This window comes from Typopeltis vanoorti, chromosome 5 (genome assembly GCF_054136105.1).
Source record: "Typopeltis vanoorti isolate ZY-2024b chromosome 5, IOZ_Tvanoo_1.0, whole genome shotgun sequence".
Lineage (NCBI taxonomy): Eukaryota > Metazoa > Arthropoda > Arachnida > Uropygi > Thelyphonidae > Typopeltis > Typopeltis vanoorti.
The window spans coordinates 124,967,270-124,988,905 of NC_143553.1; the positions used below are offsets into that span (position 1 = coordinate 124,967,270).

At 36.4% G+C, this 21,636-nt stretch overlaps 1 protein-coding gene across 1 annotated transcript in view; it reads right to left on the reverse strand.

The window, feature by feature from the left end:
• LOC150106785 (uncharacterized) overlaps positions 1-21,636 on the reverse strand; it is a 602,332-nt gene that overhangs the window by 555,232 nt on the left and 25,464 nt on the right. Inside the window, exon 2 of the mRNA XM_090393483.1 lies at positions 18,713-18,856. Coding sequence (XP_090249609.1) covers positions 18,713-18,856 — 144 coding nt within the window. The remainder of the gene's footprint in view (positions 1-18,712; positions 18,857-21,636) is intronic.

Genomic DNA, 21,636 nt, shown 5'->3' on the forward strand with positions numbered 1-21,636 from the left:
ATACTAGTGGTGGTGGTTGGCGGTAGACAGCGTTGGTGTAGATGATGATGATTGTAGTTGTGGGTGGTGAAGACAGAGAGTTGTAGAGTAGGTGCCCTTCATCGATATGTCTTTGGACTACCTGGAGATGTTATGTAATAATAATATCAACAAGCTTTACATGTTCATTGTGCATCACATAGTTTGAATTTGGCACTTGGAAATGTTGTATCTGTGACAAATAAGAAATTGCATTGGCATAATTGAAAAGGTACACAATTTCTTCAATACCCCTAAAAGACAGGACATCCTTGTTGTTTATAATATTATAATATTAATATCTTTTAAGATTTATAATATCTTTATTTAGCTTGCAAAAAATATTTGCATGCACCTTACTATTGTCTAAAATAATGCAAAAATCTGACAATGACCTCTTAATTGTTCTAAATTTTGTTGATGATGATGTGGCTCAATTAAATACAGTTCGTGAAACACCAGAATCTTCATTTAAAGATATTTATGATGAAGCATGTAATAAAAGCCAATAATTTTAATATTGACATTAAAAAGCCAAGGACTTCATCAAAACAAACATTAAGGTCCAATGTTCAAGCCGATTCTGTAGAAGAGTATTTCAGGAGAACTATTTCATTCCATGTATTGACCAAATATTGATTCAACTTCATGAATATTTCACTTGGTACCACAACATTTTGAAATATATATTTTTTCTATTATGATTACAGCTATTTTGCCTGCTTCAGTTTAGGAGTACCCCTGTTTAAATGTCATTGGCTATTCACTCATGGATTCTTAGGGCATTATGAGTGTAGATGTACTAAAAAGTATATGTGGCCTAAGGAATAGAAAATTGCACATACCTTTTTTCTGGGTGTTGTGGCTTTTCCTCAGTCTGCGATGTCGAAAACTGCAGAGTGTGTGTGTGGGGGGGGGTAGGCAGTTTGGTAGAATAAGTTAGAAAAACCCGGGTTTTTCTAACTTATTCTACCAAACTGCCTACCCCCCCCCACACACACACTCTGCAGTTTTCGACATCGCAGACTGAGGAAAAGCCACAACACCCAGAAAAAAGGTATGTGCAATTTTCTATTCCTTAGGCCACATATACTTTTTAGTACATCTACACTCATAATGCCCTAAGAATCCATGAGTAAATAGCCAATGACATTTAAACAGGGGTACTCCTAAACTGAACAGGCAAAATAGCTGTAATCATAATAGTTTATAAAGAGGAGTAACATGGGAGTTTCCCAGAAATAATATACATATATTTTTTCTTTTCTACCAAATGAAAAAGATGCTCCAACAACAAGTGCAATGGAAGATTTTCGTCAGTTGTGGGAATTTTATGCCGGTGATTTGCCTTATACAAATCCAGCAATTTTGAATGCCGAATTCAAGTTGTGGTATAAGAAATTTGAAAAACTGTTTGCAATAGCTCCATGGAAAAATGCCATTGATGCAGTTTCAAAGTGTGACAAAATGATATATCCTAACATCTATAACTTATTGAAAATATTTGCAATGCTTCCGGTAACAACATGCATCAGTGAAAGGTCATTTTCTAACTTACGCCTTTTAAAAACCTATTTAAGATCTACCATGACACAATCACGATTGAACAGACTGGCTTTGCTATATATATATACACAGAGAGAGAGATTAATGCAACCACGACTGAAATAATTCAAGAGCTTTGTAAAACGAAAAGAAAACTGGATTTTATTCTTTAAATAAATTTTTATAATTACCTAATGAATTTTATTGAATGAATGAAATTTAATGAATTTTAGTTGAATGGATAAAAATATTTTTAATATAAATTATCTATTAAAATATTAAAAATATTTTTATCCATTCAACTCGCCCCCCCCCCCCCCCAAGATTAAATCCTGGGTGCACCACTGCTCTGTAGTATAATATGTTAGATAATCAAAGGGTGTTCCAGTGTTAACTTATAATTGTTGTATAACTATACATGAGAATAACACTGCATTGCTGCAGTATGTTTCGTGTGCTGCCCAAACAATGAACAGTGACAATTCCTTATTTCTAGCTATGCTCCCTCCCATCCCAGATAAACCCTCACTATTCAGAAACTTGTGAAGAAAATATAAAGAGAAAAATGTGTATGTCAGCAAATGCAAATGATATTCTATGTGAAAGGTCTTAAGACACAGCTTCACCTCCCCCAATTTTCTACATGGAGTAAACTCACAGCATGCTACAAAATCAGGTGAGAGAAGTAACTATTTCATTATCCACTACTAACAGTCTGCCTGTGAGGTACTCTCTCGCCTAGCTCGTGTCACGTCATTTTGTGAAAACTGGAATGCTTTTAAAAATTCCAAGTGTGGTGATTTCTTTTTGAGGAAGGAAAAAAACATCAAGTATTGAAACTGTGAAAAAAAAAAAACATAATTTTAAACTGCCAGGCCTCTAAACCAAAGGAGAACTGATCGAATCATGTTTCATGGCTAAAGAAGAAGCTGATAGATTTTGTCACAATGGTATCATCAACAATCATTCTGTAAATCAGTCATACAGTAGTTATTCCAATAGGTGGGCTGTGGTAAGACAACATTATTAAAAATCATTAAATATGCATAAAAAAATTTACTTTATTAAGAAAAAACCATTCATATTTACACATTACTTCAATCCTTCATTTCTGAGATATAAACGCTACATTTGGAAGAATGATATACTTTTTTTTTTAAACTCCCTTTAACAATTTTTAATTTGACCTCATATTTTCACTTTAAAAAAAAGGTGTACACAAAATATCTTCAACACTGTTATGAGTTGTCAAAAAGGATATAAAAATAACTGTCAGTTTAACCACAAGGAATAACTAACTGCACTTCCCTTCTCGGCTGCAAGTAATGTACTGGGTAGAACTAAGCTACCTATGCTGCTGGGAAATTGCATGCCTTTACCTCCTGAAAATTTCAGTTAGTGCAAATGTGCCAGTGAATGTGCTACTTAGTAGTCTCTGCTCACCATTAGCCATTAAAAACGTGCAGTTGCTTTGTCACAGGCTCTACATAGGGAATCACATTACTATTCATATATGACTAGTCAAGCCGACCTTTGACAGCAATGCTCACCTTATATGATTTACAGTCACAATGTGAATGTCTTGATATTTATAACAGTTCCTGACTATTTCAAATAAATAACTGCTCGAAAATTATTTCTTCATGAATTTGAAAGATGTGCGGCATGCACTTAGCACACCTGGAATATACAGTCATCCTGCTGTAAACTGTTCAGTGCTTAACTCACCAGAAAACAAGTTGACTCCAGTTGCTGAAGACATTTTCATCACATGCAAAAACATAGAGCAACAAGCTACACAAAATATTTGTTTTAGACACTGGCAATCTACCCTACAAACTTCCCTTGGTTGTTGACAAACCATATCTCATCACCGCAAATACAAACATTTCTGGAATTAGTGAATTGAGCTTTGTCAACTGACAAGCAGTCAATTTGAAGAATGTACATCCAACATTAAGCAGCCTTGGAACAAATTTCCAAATGCTCTGCGAGTCAGCTCCCTAGCCAAGATACGAGGTGCCAAGTATATCTGATCACACAGCATTGGTGATGCTGTTAGCTTTCTTGCAATTGGACACAGCAAAGGTCAGTATGTTTTGAATAACAATAACACAATGTCAGGTAAATGGAAATACTTTCCCCCAATTCCAGTTTTGCACCTTAACCATTCATATATCTCAAGGAAGAAAGTTCAAATTGGTTATGTAAGAATATGAACAAAACCACGAGCAGCCACTGGTTTATGTCAATCTCTCCAGAGTAACTAATATAAATGGACTGTACATCACTTCTACTACCAGTGACAAGACCTTTTATCATGGATTGGAAAATGTACAACTGGCAGTGCTTCTTCAATAGAAGTATTGGTGAAGCACTAGTGAGTAATCCACTGAGAACCATACAAGACTCTTTACTCAAGTTTCTCAAAGACCGAAAAGCTTATCCATTTTTTCTCTTAATTGTCAGTCTTCCAGCACCTTCTAAAGATCTCGTAGACACAATTACTCTGCAATGCCATATATTAGAGCTCTCTGAAATGCTAAAGACTGACGAGTACATTAGGGGACCTAATTTTGATAATTTCATGCAAATGAAGTGAGACTATCAACGAGCCAGTGGAGTTACACTACTACTACTTCTTCTACAGCTTATTCCACTTAAGTAGGGTCACTGTTTTGAATGAATCTCTTTCACATCCTCCTATCTTGGAGGACTGTAACCATATCTAAGTTCTTCATCCTCAAGTCCTCCTCCACCAGTTCCCTCTATCTCTTCTTTGGCCGCAAGTGCTTCCTCCTCCCCTGCACATCCATCTGCATGACCTTTCTTCCAACATACTCTTCCTCCCTCCTCATCACATTACCAAACCATCTCAACCTTGCCTCCTGTATCTTTGCTCCAAGTTCGTAACTTTCACCGTTCGCCTTACATAGTCATTTCTCAGATGATCCTTTCTGGTCACACTGCACATCCACCTAAGCATTCTCATCTCCGCTACCTCCATCCTGCTGATGTTATTTTTCCTCAGGGCCACAGTTTCCATTGCATACGTCATAGCTGGTCTCACTACTGTCCTGTAGATTTTGCCTTTTAGATTGATCGGCACCCTCTTATCATATAGCACTCCAGCCATCTCTCTCCAGTTCCTCCATCCTGCATCCCACTTCCTTCTCAGCCTCAACATCCTCTTTCATTGTTGAACCTAAGTATCTAAAGTCACTGACCTTCCTGATGACATTTCCTTCCAGCTCCAGATCTGTCTCCTGGCTGTCATCCACATTGCAACACATATACTCTGTCTTACTTCTGCTCAGTCTCATACCTCTCTCTTCGAGTACTTTCCTCCAACTTTCCAGTTTAGCTGCCACTTCTTCTCTTGATTCTGCACACAGCACGATGTCATCTGCATACAACATTGTCCAAGGCTTCTCTTCTCTCACCACCTCCATCACAATATTAAACAGGAACGGATTTAATGCTGACTTACTGTAGTGGAGTTACACTACACTACACTAAAACAAGAATAATGCACACATTATTATTCCCAATCTCAATATTATTTACCAAAAAACAATGAAAATGTCTATATTTATCAGGCTGGTGAGAGATATTTGTGCTGCTTAATATCTTTTGCTTAATGGACAAACTGTTCTGCACAAGGTCATATGCAAACTAATCAACTGAAGATATAGATTTTATTCCCTTTGTTCTTCTTCCTTATACCAGTCATGGGTGCTGTGCTGTTCAAGAAAAATTATTAAATACCAATGATTCTCAGCGATGACTTCAACATTGATTTCTCTGATTCTAATTTGCAAGTCCTCTTCGAGTTTCTAAAGAAGTCTGACCTTGCTAAGAACACCAAACTTGCTATAGCAATGACAAGAAGCAGTACCTCTATAGAAGCAGTTTTTATAATTTAGAATTTGTAAGCACAGGTCTGTATCATATTTTAGTTACCAAAAATCAATTGTATCATATTTTAGTTACTGCAAATCAATCGTATCATGTATTCCTGAAATTGAAAGCTAATAAATTACATAAAAAAAATTTCTTTTCATTATTTCACAAAAATTAAATTCTACAGAGATGTTTCACAGAGAACATCATTTGCATGTGCCTGGCATATGCATTCTTAATTTTTTGTAAATCATTTGACTCATTTTTTTTTTCTGAGAGTTGATAGTACCATCTATTAATCACTAGATGGTACAGTCTTTTAACAACATGATCACTTTTTTTATGGGTTTTTTTTCTTGGCTATGCTACTAATTGCATATTTGGTTTTATCCTTCATCCAAGTGTAAGCAAACAAAGTTTGTGCCTGAAGTACTTTCAAGACTGCGGCAACTCATGGCAAGGATTACTTTGTATCACTTGCCTTAGTATCCCATAATGCAAAGCACATCTCCTTGCAGAGATGTATAATGCTATGCATTAAGGGAAGGGTCGCTACCCAGACCGGTTTCGAACTTTATTGAGGTCTCATCAGTGGGAGGCAGACTCAGAGGTGGTGAGAGATATTTGTGCTGCTTAATGGACAAACTATTCTACTTGGTCCTGAAAATACTTCAGGTGCAAACTTTGTTTGCTTACACTTGGATAAAGGATAAAACCAAATATATAATTAGTAACATGATCACTTATCTGTTATACTTCAAAAGCAACAGTATCATTACTTTCATCAGTTCTAATGATTGCTATTTATTACCCTTAATCTTGAAGAAAGGATACTGTATAACAGAGAAATTTCTTTTCAGGTCTGGCTCACTAGAGGATAATCACGACACTGATTCTGACATTGTTGGTAATTTCATGACAGGAAATTACTGCATTTGTTATGAACATTGTCATCATTAATTTCTTGATATGTACCCCCAAGGGGGTGTTCAGGTTACTACGACAGCACTACATGATTAAGTTTACATTATTATTAATCTCTTATCAAGAATTTTCCTCCAAATGAATCTACTACTCGTGAGCACTCCAATACTGTCATATCTAACATTTTGTGCTTCTAAGGCACTTTTGACCGATTAATCCACCTAGACCTTGGTCTTCCACTAGGTTTCTTTCCTTCCATCAACCACCTGTTTTGCTAACCTTTCTTCCCCAATCTATTTAAGTGGCCATACCACCTTAGATTAGCTCAGGAGACATATTCTTGAATGCTTTCTTCTTTTCTAGGACTGCTTCTTTAACTTATTGTGTCCACCATGATGTTCTTATTTTTCTATCCTTGCAAACAACTTCACCAATACTTCCCTAGCCAAATCAATCAATGAATTCTTCAGTTTGCCATCGAGACTCCAAGGTTTGGTTCTTGTTTTCAATTTGTTTCATCTTTTCTTCAATAATGTTTGTATAGTCGAGTTTACAATTTACTCTGTAAAGATGCTCAACTTTAATTATTTTTAAAACTTTCTTACATACTGTTCTTATTAGTATGATATCCATTTTTATCCTGCTTAGTACTAAGTAATGGTCACTTCCAATTTCAAATCCTTTGTACACTCTTGTATCCTGAACAAGCATGAAGATATCAATATATCAACAATAACGTAGTCAATGAGGCTTTTCTTATTTCATGTGTCTTCTTTCCATGTGAACTTGTGCACATCTTTATGTTGAAACATGGTGTTCATAATGACTAGTCCATGTCCTGACAGAATCCAGCAAATATTGGGTTGGCAAATAAGCTTGTTCGGTTTATGCGTGAGTACAAGTTTACGGCACTTCGCCTGTCGCTATTGTGTAGTTGAAAGGCGACATTTCACGTAACCTTTCAGTGAATTTTCATTTGGCCTACTTCAGTTGCTTGTGTGTAACATATTTTTAGAAATGGAAGGAAATAACGTACATTACTGGCATATTTTGCTTTTTTATTTCAAAAAAGGCAAACGAGCTGCAGAGGCCCATAAAAAAGTATGCAGCATATATGGGGATGGTGCCTTAACAGAACATGTATGCCAAAAGTGGTTTGCCAAATTCCGTTCTGGAGATTTCAACCTCAGTGGTGCACCTCACGCCGGTTGCCTGACCAAGGTTGATTCAAGTGTTGTGAAGGATATCGTCGACAAAAATCCATCACAAACGGTGCAGGAGATTGCTGCAGTACTGAACATATCCCATACAAGCGTTGAAAACCATTTGCACAAGCTGGGATATGTTTCAAAACTCAATGTTTGGGTGCCGCATGAATTGACTGAGGTCAATATGACTACTCGCATATCCATCTGTGATTCACTGCGATGTATGCGAATTACAAGAAAACGATCCATTTTTGAAGCGGATGATTATGGGAGAAGAAAAATGGGTCGTGTACGATAACGTGGTATGTAAAAGATCATGGGGGACACAAGAGCAAACCACCGCAAACAACCTTGAAAGCAGGATTGCACCCAAAGAAGATCATGCTCTCTGTGTGGTGGGATTATAAAGGTGTTATCCACTACGAGGTGTTACCGTCAGGCAGAACGATTGATCGATTCAACTGTCTATTGCTCACAGTTAACATGACTGACCCATGCAATTAGCACAAAACGTCCTGAATTGGCAAAATGGAAAGGAATTGTCTTTCACCATGACAATGCCAGACCCCACACATCGTTAACAGCCCGGAGTAAATTGTTACGTCTTGGCTGGGATGTTTTGCTGCCTCCATATTCACCGGATGTGGTACCTTCCGATTATCTTATTCCAATCATTGCAGAATTCTCTGAACGGGAAAACCTTCGCTAATGAGGAGGCTGTCAAAAGACACCTGGATCAGTTTTTCACCAGTAAACCTCAGGAGTTTTATGAACGTGGCATAATGAAGTTGGTGGACAGATGGCAAGAGGTCATTGATAAAGAGGGTCAATATATAACTGACTAGTATGTATCATATATATTAAATAAAATGTGTTTCATTCCACTCTGAAAAACCAAATAAACTTATTTGCCAACCCAATACTTACCATTATTATTAGTTTTGCTCTTTTCTTCAAATTTTCCCAAAATGTTCCTATATGCCTTGTGGGATTCATTTCCTAATCTGCTGTTCAGATCTCCATCAAGGACCACTTTTTTCATTTTCTTTATGTCAGCTGCCTGTTCTAATGACTCAAAAATTCCTCCACCTCTTCCTTGGAAGAACCTTCTGTGGGACCATGGGCACAAATAAGTTTCATTGTCTACCGTATTTACTTAAATTATAACTCACACCCCTGATTTTACTTCAAGAAAAAAGAAATTATAAAGTTTCGCATATACCTCAGACACAAAAAAAGTTTAAAACTTTAAGAAATAGATAATGTTGTTTTACAGATATTTTGGAATTCAGTTGAAGAGAATCGGCATTTCAACTCAACAATCGTGGCTTGCCTTTGTCATAGAGTCGCACAATTTTTGTTAATACCACCCAATCATATGCATAGAGATGGAAGCAACCAGTAGAGGAAATGTGGGAGTGAGGACTTTGAGATCTTGGATTGCATGGAGGGTGGATTAAGATTAAGAGATCATCATAAAAACTGTTGTGCAACTGGATTTTGAGAGCTAGGGACATGATTTTGCAAGAAATAATTAATTTAATTACAGAAGCATTGTCATGAAAAGATTCAAATATATCGTGTGATGAACGTGTGGCCGATCACATAAATAACGTTGATAATTAACATTTAAATGCATTCATTTTATAAATAATGTGAACAATAATAAATTATAATGAACACAGAGAATTTAATTATAAACATAAATTTAATTTTTTGCAATTTTTCAGACAACTGACATTTTCAATTGCCTGAAAAACTTCTTAAAGTTTCCTAAAATCCCCGCACCACGATTTTTTAACTTTAATTGTGGAGAGATAAAAAAATGTAAACTATATTCGAGTAAATACAGTATGTCCCCATTTTGAAGTTTGCCCACATAACTCTACTTGAAACTGCCTTCCAACTGAGAAGTTTATCTTCATGTTTGGTGTTGAATGCTATCACTACTCCTTCTCCTTGATCATTATTGCCTGAAAATAACATCCTATACTTATTATTTAGTAGGATCTCACCTGTTTTAGTCTTCTTTGTCTCAGTAATGCAAATTATGTCCACATGGTACTTTTCCCATTCTCCTGCAAGTATGATTTCCTTTCCATTAATATTCCTTATACTGATGGTTCCTATCTTTTGTTCTTCTGATGTTGGGTTTATTCATCTTCCTCTTCTTCTAGATGTTGAGTTGGACCTTGTTCTAGTAGCTGACATTTCACTTTTTTCCCCTGGTTTCCTGACAAAAACACAGGAGAGGGGGCCTTGCTGGGTGACACTGCAAAGTCTTGAAATGTTGTACTATCATATGCATTTGTGGTTTAAGCCAATAAAAAGCACAATTTGGTCATCTAAGTCCCAAATTGAGCCCATTAGATTCCTACTAACAGGGTGCACCATGAAAGGTGAGGATCGGACAATCAGTCAGACACCTCCAATATGTTCTCCACATTCCTGAAAGGCAATATCAAGGTCTCCTCCCAGTTTTTTGGCTTTGACTCTTAAGCGTTAAGACCCATGAAAAACCAATCATGTTTTTCATATATATTTAACATGATTATTTGCTGTGCAAGTATTTCGAAATAGCATGAAAAATTTTTGCAATCAGTAATATGAGAGAATCTGAATAAAATTTCTTATTCATTGCACTGAGTGGAAAAATAAAAGATAGTAGTAAATAAATACAGTGCTATGATTGATCTCATATATCAATTTCACATAAGGGAAATTTTATATCTCTTCTGAACAAATGAAATTAATAAAATGTGCGATGTATTTATCCTTGAAGTATTTTAAGGTAGTTATCATTATTATTATTATTATTTGACACCTCCAGGGAGTTCAAAGACTCATCGAGGGAGGGCACCTGCTCTACAGCTCTGTCTCCACCAACTGACTGCAACTACACCAACGCCATCTACTGCCGACCACTACTATTTCCAGACAATCACAAACATCCATGCCCACAGCAGGATTCGAACCCGCAGCTCATTTGGCTGGAGAGCGGATACACTAATCACTCGGCCAACCAGGCTGGCTCATGGATTTAATGCACTTTGGAGATTAATGGTCAGATGTATGGTGGGCTCACTGAAAAAATGTTTCCATGGAACCATTACATGTTCTAAGAAACTGGATGGAGAGTAGTTTGAGATAAGCAATGTTTCATAGGAATATTCTGTCTCAAGGCACCAGTTACAGATTAGTATATTCTCTCTCTCTCTATAATTGGTTTCAGATAGGAGATTAATGGCATACATATACAACAGGCTCACTGGATGTTTTATAGTTTGTTTAACCCTCGTTTAACTGGGCAACATTCCAGCTGGCATGAAATCTTATCATGCTGTACATATATATGCATTTGTGGTTAAGTCAATAGATACGATTTGGTTGGCTAAATCCCAAATTGCCAGCCCATCCTCGTTTGTTAAGTACCCAGTAGATACCTACCAAAGAGCATACTAAATTAATGTGAGGATTGGACATTAGGGAAGCCCAGTAAGTTTTCTCTGCATTCCTGAAAGACAATGTGAAGGTCTTCTTCTTCTCCTCCCATTTATTTGGCTGTGATAGTGAGGTCTAATGTTGTTATTGGCATAGGCACCACCAAGGTGATAAAAAAAATTTCATTTTGTTGGGCTTCTTTGAACAAAAGCTGACTATGACTGGCTAAAGTTTAGCACTGGGTTAAGTGATTAAATTTTCTCTATATGCTTTTTTTATCTTTGTAAATTCTTTTCATGTAGAAGACCAAGAGCTTCAGTCTAACCTCTCAAAACATCTAAGAGGAGTGGAAGGGGGGGGGGGGAATGGAGAACTCATTTTGTAGTGAGCCAACAGTAGTGTTGGTTTAGTAAGGAAGGCATAAACAACAATTTTCCAGCAGAAAGATAAAGCAAGCATGTCTGTAAATCCCCGTATTTTTTGGCATATCTGTAAATATGCCAAATAAAGACATTCACAAATATCATGGCTATGGCTGGATTCAAACCAACAACCTGTTGCTTGGATAGTGGATATGTATCGACTTGGCTAATGATAAAAGTTTAATATGCTCATAAATGTTCCTTGTATCCCTGAGCGGATCCAAATCTAAGTCTTTTCATTCAAACAGCATTATTATTCTTCTGCTTGCCAATTTCAAATGGATCACAAAGCTTCAAAAACAGATGAAATATAAAATATAACATTAATTTTTCTCATTTTTGGAGTACTTCGATCTTGTGGACGTTCTCTGAAATAATAGTTACAAAATTTTAATCAACTGCAACCCCAAGCTGCATAAAGTTAAGGTTTGATGATGTCTTCCCCGCTCCTCGTTTATGCATTCTAAGTTTCTAAGAATGGAGGAATTAGGAATTAACAATTAGGAGAAAGTAAGAGAAATGGAGAGTGTTATCATCAGCAAAGCCATGGATTTTGAGTCAGAGAAAGAGATTGGCTATATTTATGTGAGGAGGAGGATAGCTGATAATAGTGTTCTGAGAAACATCGGCATAGTAAAAAAAATCTGAAGTCAGAACACCATCCACCACTACATAGATCATACAATGGTGGAAGACAGCCTGTAAAATGACAATCTGCAGAAAAACCTTCCTATGCCAGTCCTAAAAATGCCTTAGAAATGTGATGTGCAATACCACAAGTTTCAACCAAAATACTTCATGATGCTCTGATGAGTGATGTTAGAAGAATTACTGTGAATTTTAAGTAATGGAATCTGTTGGTCATCTTAGGAACTGGCAATGCCATTGACTAGGCTGTTTAATTTAAGTCTCAGCTCTGGTAGAGTTCGAAGGGAGTGGAAAGAGGCAAAATAATTCCTTTGCATAAGGGAGGTTCTAAGACTGCAGTAGCAAACTATACACCAATCAGTATCTCAAGCATGGAGGTAAAAGTACGAGAAAAATTGGTAAAAAAAAAGAATTCAAGAAGGGGTAGATAAAAATATGATACTGTATGAGGGGTCAACAAGGCATTGTAAAGGGTCAGTCATGCCTTAATAATTTACTAACTTTTTGTAATAGAGTAACAGTTGAGTTGGATAAAGGAAATGGCTACACAGTGATTTTGCAACGGCATTTAACAGAATACCACATGGAACTTTGTTACGCAAATTAGAAGAAATGAGGATGGATATGACACTGGTTCAGTGGATGGCTGCTGCACAGATATCAAAAACAGGCATGTGAAGGAGCAGAATTGAGGCAAAAACAGGTGAATGGTAGTGTACCGCAAGGTTCAGTACTAAGACCACTGCTGCTTAATTTTTACATAAATCACATAGGAAATAACCTGAAAGGAAATATTATTATTATTATTATTAAGAGATCTCCAGGGAGTCAGAGACTCATCAAGGGAGGCCGCATACTACACACACCAGATATCGTACTTATTCTTGAATTCGTTCACACTGCTTGCACTCATAACAACCAATGGCAATCCATTCCAATTATACACCACCCTCTGAGAGAAAAATATAACTCTCACCTGCTTCTTAGAAGCCTTCATTCGCAGCTTCCAAGGATGCCCTTTAGTCCTTTCCCCACCCTCCATAAAGTGGAAAATTCTATCAATTGAAATCTTGTATGACCCTTTCAGAAGTTTGTAAGTCTCGATCATATCATCCCTCTTTCTCCTGTTTGCTAGTGTCTGAAGTCTACAAATTGTCAATCTATCTTCATAATGAGTATTCCACAATCCTCATATCATTTTTAACACTCTCCTTTGCGTGCTCTCTCTCTCTCCAATATATCAGAATCACAACGAAAACCAGACCTGCGAACAATAGTCCAAGTGAGGTCTTATCAAGACCTTGTAAAGAGGCAAAATGACATCCTTATCTTTACATGTGAATGTTTGTTTCAGAATTACAATTATCTTTTGAGTTGTATTTGCAATCTTTGCCACATGACCCCTGAACTTCAACTTCCTATCTACTAACATTCCAAGAAACCTAGCCTCATCAGTTTCTTCTAACCTAATCCCACCAATATAATACGACATTGGATATCTAATCATGCCGAAGTGAATGACTTTACATTTACTGACATTGAAATGACAGCAATGACATCAATTTTCCCATGCCCATAATTCCAGCCTATTCAAATCATTCTGCAAGTATTGTATATCAGCAGCATTCCTGATTACCCTACCTATCTTTGCATCATCAGCAAATAGCTGTATATCGCCTTGTCAAATCTTTCCCATTATCATTAATGTACAGATTGAATAACAATGGACCAAGAACTGATCCTTGTGGTACACCACTTGTTATTTTTATTAATCTTTGTACTGGTTATGGCCAACCTTGATATAGGCCTAAGCCTTTACGAGTGTTTTACCCCATGCCTTAAACCTTGCAGACTCAGATCTCCCATATAATACTTTTTGATTATCTGTCAGTCAGCCATCCTCTTATTCATGCTAATATTGTATAACCCAAACCAATTTTGTCCAATTTATGCAACAGTCTACCATGCTATATTCTGTCAAAAGCCTTAGCAAAATCCAAAAGTATCATGATGTATCCACTCCCCCTGTCTATTTCATTGGTAGCATTGTTATAGAATGTAAGTTGCTAAAACATGGCCTTCCCTCAGAAAACTCATGCTGCTCATTGGAAAGTAGAGATTCACTGTCAACCCATTTCTGAATGCGAGCACTAACCATTTTTTTCCCCAAAATCTTCACCACCACTCCTGAGATACTAATTGGTTGATAGTTGGATACACTGGTCTTTGCACCACCTTTGTCCAATGGAATTACCATACATTCCTTCCATTCCTGTGGAATCTTCCTTGTTCTGAGATTCATATTAACCCCTGCAACCAGGCCATGATATCTACAGATGTGCAGCTAAATTTGGATACAATTTTGTATCACCCATTGAATAACATCGGTAAAAAGTGCAATTTGGTTTCACTATTTCATCCACCTCGGCTGGTAGGGAGGTTAAACAACTTGGTCAAAGGAATAGACAGTTCAGCTGAACAATCTTTTAGCATGTATGCTGATATCCCATCAATCCCTATTGCTGAATTCTTATTCAATTTGTGCAACAGCTCTAATACCTCATCCTCATACACCTGTGTTTTTTCATCCAGTGAAGAGGTAACAGTACGCTCAAACACCAGATTGATAGCTTTTAATAAAATGGGCACTCATTAGCTTAACAATCTCTTCTGCATCTATAACCCTCACGCCATCTGCCATCTGTGACTATTCTGGACAGCTGCTTATAATGTTCATAACGGACGTCGTCCTTATGCAAACGGTATTCCTTCCACATCGTCCTTTTCTTACGAATTTCTTGCTTAATAACATTAAACATCCATTTGACTATTCTCTATTTATTGTTCGAACTCTCGGGACACATTCTGATATTGCATCATTTAAGTATTGTTTAAATGCTTTCCATGCACTGTCTATATTCTATCCATCCAGCAACCGATCCCATTCTTCTGAACTGAGTTGATCATAATTTCCTGCTTTGTGGTTCAGCACGTAACCTTTTCTGAGTGGAACATTCATAAACTTAGTCACTTCCCAAGTGAGTACCGCATGATCACTGTCACCAACCAGAGGCAGAATAGTTACGTCTTTTAACTGAAACTCCCTCTGACACTATAATCAAATCTAACACTCTTTGTCCTCGAGTTACTTCTGTCACATGCCGCTTGAGGAAGTTGTCCTACAACAGCAGCTCAATAAAAGCATTTTCATTCTTCTTATGAGATTCTATTGCTATCCAATAAATATTTGGATAATTAAAGTCTCCTGTCATGATTACTCTTTTCGCACTCATCTTTTCTATTTGCTTCAGATGCATTTCTTCATCACTAGCAACCGATCCACCAGATCTGTAACAACATCACATGAAGTAATTGATCTTGTTAGATTCCACCTCACTCCAGATGGCTTCAAACTCAGTGCCACATGAAATACTGTTAGTAGTACTACAAACATAGGTCTCAACTCTAACTGGATTCAAGTCATCCGATATCATTAGCAGCTCGTTGCCTCCTCTCCTATCCTTCCTAAAAATACTGTACCCTTGACACCAGTTAATAATTCTGATTCTGATAGTCAGGTCTCACTAATACCTACAATCTGTGATTGCAACATATTGACTAAGGCAACAAACTCTACCCCTTTGTTTCTGATACTTCTAGCATTTATGTACAGACATAATAATCTACCTGTTTGTTTTTTGTATAGTCTTGTCTGAGGTCTGCCTGACACAGTTGGACAACTTGCAGACCTCTATTCTTCTCTAATGCCTTATACATGTAGACATCTTTGTGCATGTTCGATGGGTCTGCACTGGACAAACACAAAGCCGAAATCATTCTCTCATCATCAACATTTCCATGACAAAGCCCATTCCCATCATTAACAGAGTTATATAACAATCTGAGGTCAAAATATTCAGTCTTCTGATTAAGCGAAATTAAGAAAAGTAATAGTTAATGGAGGCAATGTGTAGAGCTTGCAGGGCAATTTAAAGAGGCTGTCAGTATGGGCAAAAGTTAATGGGTATCAGTTTAATGTCAAGAAATGTTAGGTTATGCATTTTGGGATAAATAGATTACAAGCTGTGTATCACATTGATGGCACTGTACTCCAGGACATAGATGAAGCAATAGATTTAGGGGTGGTGGTAGACAGAGAGTTAAAGTTTAGAGAACATATTGCTAAGGTAGCCCATAAGATTACCTGGCTATTGAAGAACACATTAACAAGTAGATATAAAGAAGTTGTTATATAAGGCCTTACTGTCTTTATACTTAATACGCTCACATATCTTAATACTGTGCTCAAGTCTGGTCCCCTAGGTTTCTTGGAGATGAGGAAGTGGAGAGGTTTCAGGGAACATTCCAAGTAGCCTGTGGAATGTTCCCTGTGAAAGAGATTTTGAAGGTGTGTGGACTGCAGAAGTTGGTTGACAGGAGAAAAAGAGGGGATATGAGAGAAACGTTTAAGTTGCTTAAAGGGTTTTATAGGATAGATGCAGGGAAAATGTTTCAGCACTTGGATAGAGGGACCAGAACAAGGGTTGATCCCTTGTTCTGGTGCCTCTTTTAATCTGTTAATGGATTCAAAGAGAGGTATGACAGATTGTGTGGATAGATTGGGTCTTCCAAGATGATTCTTTGAAATGTATGGAGGTACACAGTTCTCCGCCTATCTTTTAAGTACAATTGGGGAATACTATCAAGACAAGAAGCCTCTTTAGTATATAGGTTATTCAAGATTCTTCTGGTGTCTTTTTTGGAAGAAGCTCACAAGGGGCATGAATGTGTTGGTCTTGTATAGAGCTGATTTTCCTTTTATCTATGCAGGAATTGAAATAGAATAATGATACCAGGAAGTCAGATTCATCTTTCCATGTTGTTGCAGTAGCATTATCTTGGGGGGGGAGACAGACAAAAATTACTCCTAGTGTCCCTTGAAGGAATGAGAAGGCACCACTGATATCTGTGCAAGAGTGAGTTTTCTGCATTTAATTCTTTCAAAATCAGACTCAGATTTGCAAATACAACTTTTACATGTTCTCATCACATGCTCATTAAAACAACAACATAAGCACATTTCAATTGTTATAAAAAATGAGTGCTTTTATTCTTAAATGTTCAAAAAATTATCAACAGATCTCTTTCTCTGTCTTCTGCAAACTTACTCATATAAGAAGATTCATTCATCAGAATGAAAGCTTGAATCCATCTTTTCCTTTGAAAAGGATGACAGCAATTGGGCAATATTTTTGAACAAGGCTGCAGAATAACTCTCATGGACAACATTTGGGCCCGGCTGGCTGAGTAGTTAGCATATCCACTCTCCAACCAACATGTTGCAGGTTTAAATCCCACTGTAGGCATGCATACCTGTGACTGTCTTAGGTGGGAGATGAATTTAATTGCCAATGTGAGACCACCACCCTTCTTATTGGAGGCCTGAAGTGGCTTGAAAAAGTCTGTTTAATCTCTATAGCAGAGTTTCTGGATCAGGTAAACAAAATAAATAAAAAAACTTTAAAAAAATGAAAGAAATTAAATAAAATAACATATACACAAAATAAATAAAATATATATAAAATCCTTAACCCACCCACAGAACAAATGTACTATAAGTTCACAAATGAATAAACCTTTTGTGTGTAGGAGCCACATAAAAAGACTTGTCACATAGAATAAACACTATTAATGACTCTCTAAAGGGACCACAAAAACAGCTGTTGCAAGGGATAGTTTGTTCCTATGCTAAAGTGCCTTTAGAAGAGCATCAGTTTAAATAAAAATCTTATGATGACAAATCGTGGCTTTCTGATCACATTCTTGAAAATCATCACAGGATAAACTAGAGGGAAAAAAAAAAAAAAAAAAAAAAAAAAAAAAAAAATCCTTCCTCCACAGAAAAATATAGTGATACCAGAAAAGATTTAAAGTAGCTATGGACATTATTCACCAATAAAAAATAAAAGCAATGACTAATGCCAGGAATTTGTCACTCCATTTCTACCAATATCAACAGAGCAAAGATGATATGCAACACACTACACACTCCCAAAGTATGTTTTATATGCCAACCTAAATGAAGGATATTATTAACTTAGTGTCATCAATCCTGTGCTTAGTATCATTATCAGAGAACAATGAAACAAATTATATAATGATAAACATTATCATAACACTTCTGAAGTGTTTCTATAGTAACTATAGAATACATTAATGTCTATGGGTTTCCACTTTCTCCCATCTAGAACATAAATTAATTAATGTTATGTCTTCTTATATATCCTAAAAGAAAAATAACAAATTATTACAATTTGATGAAACATGGGGGTTAAAGGGTTTTAGGATATGTTCCTTCTTGTAGTTATATCAGTTGCTTTAATATCAATTTTGTTCTACGTGTTCATCAGAATTTTGCAGATTCTCCCCTTGTATTAATATTCCACACAATGAGTTATATCAGTTGCTTTAATATCAATTTTGTTCTACGTGTTCATCAGAATTTTGCAGACTCTCCCCTCGTATTAATATTCCACACAATGAGCAATCATTTATATTTGGAATCACCACAATAAACATCAAATATCACAACCTTCAACTTACCAAACCAGGTGAAAAGTATCTAGGATTTTTCTCAGATGGCATCCACACAAGAGTATATTCCACTAAAAAAACCAGGAAAATATTGTCATATACACGAATCCATTCCCGTTTTCGCCAATGTGAGTCATCAAATTCTGCCAAGATCTGAAACAAAATAATTATGCATTTTATTCTCTTTATTAGTTACACTTAGACTGTAACATATAAGATATAAGTATAATAACACATAATTAAGATAGTGGGTATGTAAATTCACCAATTAGTAGATACTGGTAGATAATATTATCTCTCTTTCTCGCCTTCACTTATCATTTCACAATACTTCACATGTTAATAGGAAGTATTGTTAAATAATAGAGGTAAGATAAGTTAGGTGAGAGATGCTAGAGATCATCACTATATTAAAAATACAAAATTTCTAGTCATTTTATATGTCCAAGCTTTTATCACCAAGTTTTCACTTACAAAATAAATCAACTTTAAGAAACAGTCATTAAAATATGTCAATATATATTTCTTTATAAAATTATTTCTAAAAGTGAGTGGTAACCTTCATGTAGAAATGCCAAACATTACTACTTTTAAAACTGGATAAATATATCCAACTAAAGTTTTATACTAAGACTGAAATGGATCAAGAATGTATTTATATGAATAAGCAGTGGTGCTCCCTACTGTTCTTCCATCATGCTGAAAATTTCAAATCCCAATCTCAAAATGAGTCATGCAATTCTAACATCTATTTTGAAATGCCAAATCCCAATCTTCAGTTTCTTATCTGCTTAACTGCTCTACCAACGGTGCAAAACGTGCATTTACACGGGACGGCAAAATTGGTATAAATTATACGAAAAATAAGGAGGAGGGGGGAGGCAAAAGATGCTACTGCACAGGGCGGCAAAATTCCTAGGGGGTCGGCCCTGTGTAGGAGAGTCACAGCAAACAACAGTACTTTGAAAACAAATAGAGACATGGTTTGAACATGCACACACAATCTCTTTCTCTCTCTCTGATCCTTTCTTACATCAAGGAATTCTGTAACAAGAACTGTTTCTAAGAGTTCTCAAATCTGCCCAAAAATTCTTAACTTATTATCATCACATTTCAAAATTAGAGGCTGAAAAACAAGTATGGACTGCTTTTGTAATAAGCTGGTCACAAGTGTTAAGCAGTAACACAGAACTCTCAATGGTAACAACTACAGATTTTATTATTCTTAGCGAAATAAGAAACCAAAGTTTCTCATTAGTATTACAACTAATGTAATTTGGCTCAATAGATTTGGAAAAACAGGCTGATTCATAATTTTTGGAGGTGCTAATGATTTAGAAAGACCCAAAAGTATATGTAATAGTATGTTACTTCCGTTTAAATAATGTATTTGTAATTTCTATGGAAAGCTTACATTTGATATAACTAAAATCTGACATAAGACCAATGCCTAGCTCTTCAGATTTTCCAGAATCTAATCCATGTTACCTAACATAAATCCATATTACCTAACAAAAACTGCTTAAAAGTAGTTTTTGTTAGGTAATACTAATAAGAAACCTTTGCTGCCTCTTGCATATGTATGAACGAGATGGGAAAATACATTCAAGTTGGTGGAAATAAAAATGAATTGAAATGAAAGGAACTGAATGACGTGAAGTTCATCATAGGTGGGATAAACTATGTTCCCTTTAAGCATAATCTCAACAATTTCCTCCCTCACTCAATCCCTGCAAACAAACTGGATTGCAGATACCCATGTCTTGTAGCTTTTAAATTATATTAAGCTAATGTAGGTTACAAGCAGAGTTCTGGAGGGTTCGGTATTGGGACCATTTGTTCAATCTTTATGTTAATGATATTGTTACTGATTACAGGGAGATATTCAGTTATTTGCAGATGATGTGATGACTGGAAAAGTTATTAGCAACAGGACAGATGTTTTGGCTCTTCAAGAAGATTTGAGTAAGCTGTAAATGCAGGCAAATGAATAAAGGATGTCAGTTAAATGCAACGAAATGTGAGGTTTGGGAATCCAGAGATGGGATGTTTCATTCTCATTTGATTTCTACTGAAAGAAATGGAGGAAGCAAGGGATATTGGGGTAATTGTAGATAGAATTTATAGTTCAGAAGACATATTACATAGGTTGTGAAGACATCTCAGAGAAATGCTGCAACACTGATAAAAGGATGGTGGTTCTGTTCCACTGGATAAAGCTTTGATCAGATATCTAGATTTCTGTGCAAACATCTGCCGATCAGGATTTGACAGGAATGAAATAATCTTGAAAAGGGTGCAGAGATGTATAATGAACTGCACTCATCATCATGCTAATTTGTGAATGCATGTCATCTACATTCTTCCATATACCCTCTGGATATAGCAGCAGCCAATTACACATTTAGTCCTGTTGGCCTCTATCTCACATCAAATAGCCTCAAAGGAACTTCCTTCTGAATCCCTGTTTCCCCCCCCCCTCCTCCTCAGATGTACTTCTACTCTTTTTGGCTTTAATTCCTCTGCTACCATTAGCAAAACCCCTCCCTGTCCTGTTCTTTCCATCCTCTCTGAAGACACTATATTCCTTGCATTCTATTCGTATGACCATATCATCCTTGGTCAACCACATTTCACTAATGCCTATAAATTTTGTCTAAGTTCTGCTAACCAATGCCAAAAGACTCTCAACCTTATTTTGAATACTTCTGGCATTAGTATACATTAACTGCAATATTCCCTTCATCCCACAACTTCCCTTACACCTTGTGTTACTTAGCCAACTAAAGTTAACCTGGGGTGCTATATTTTTGCATCATGTGATCATTCTCCCACTTACTAACTTCTACACTGCCTGGACCCAAACTCATCTGCATTCCTCCCCCCCCCCCCCAAACATTGTTTCCCTGACTTTGTACTTCTGAACTCTCACT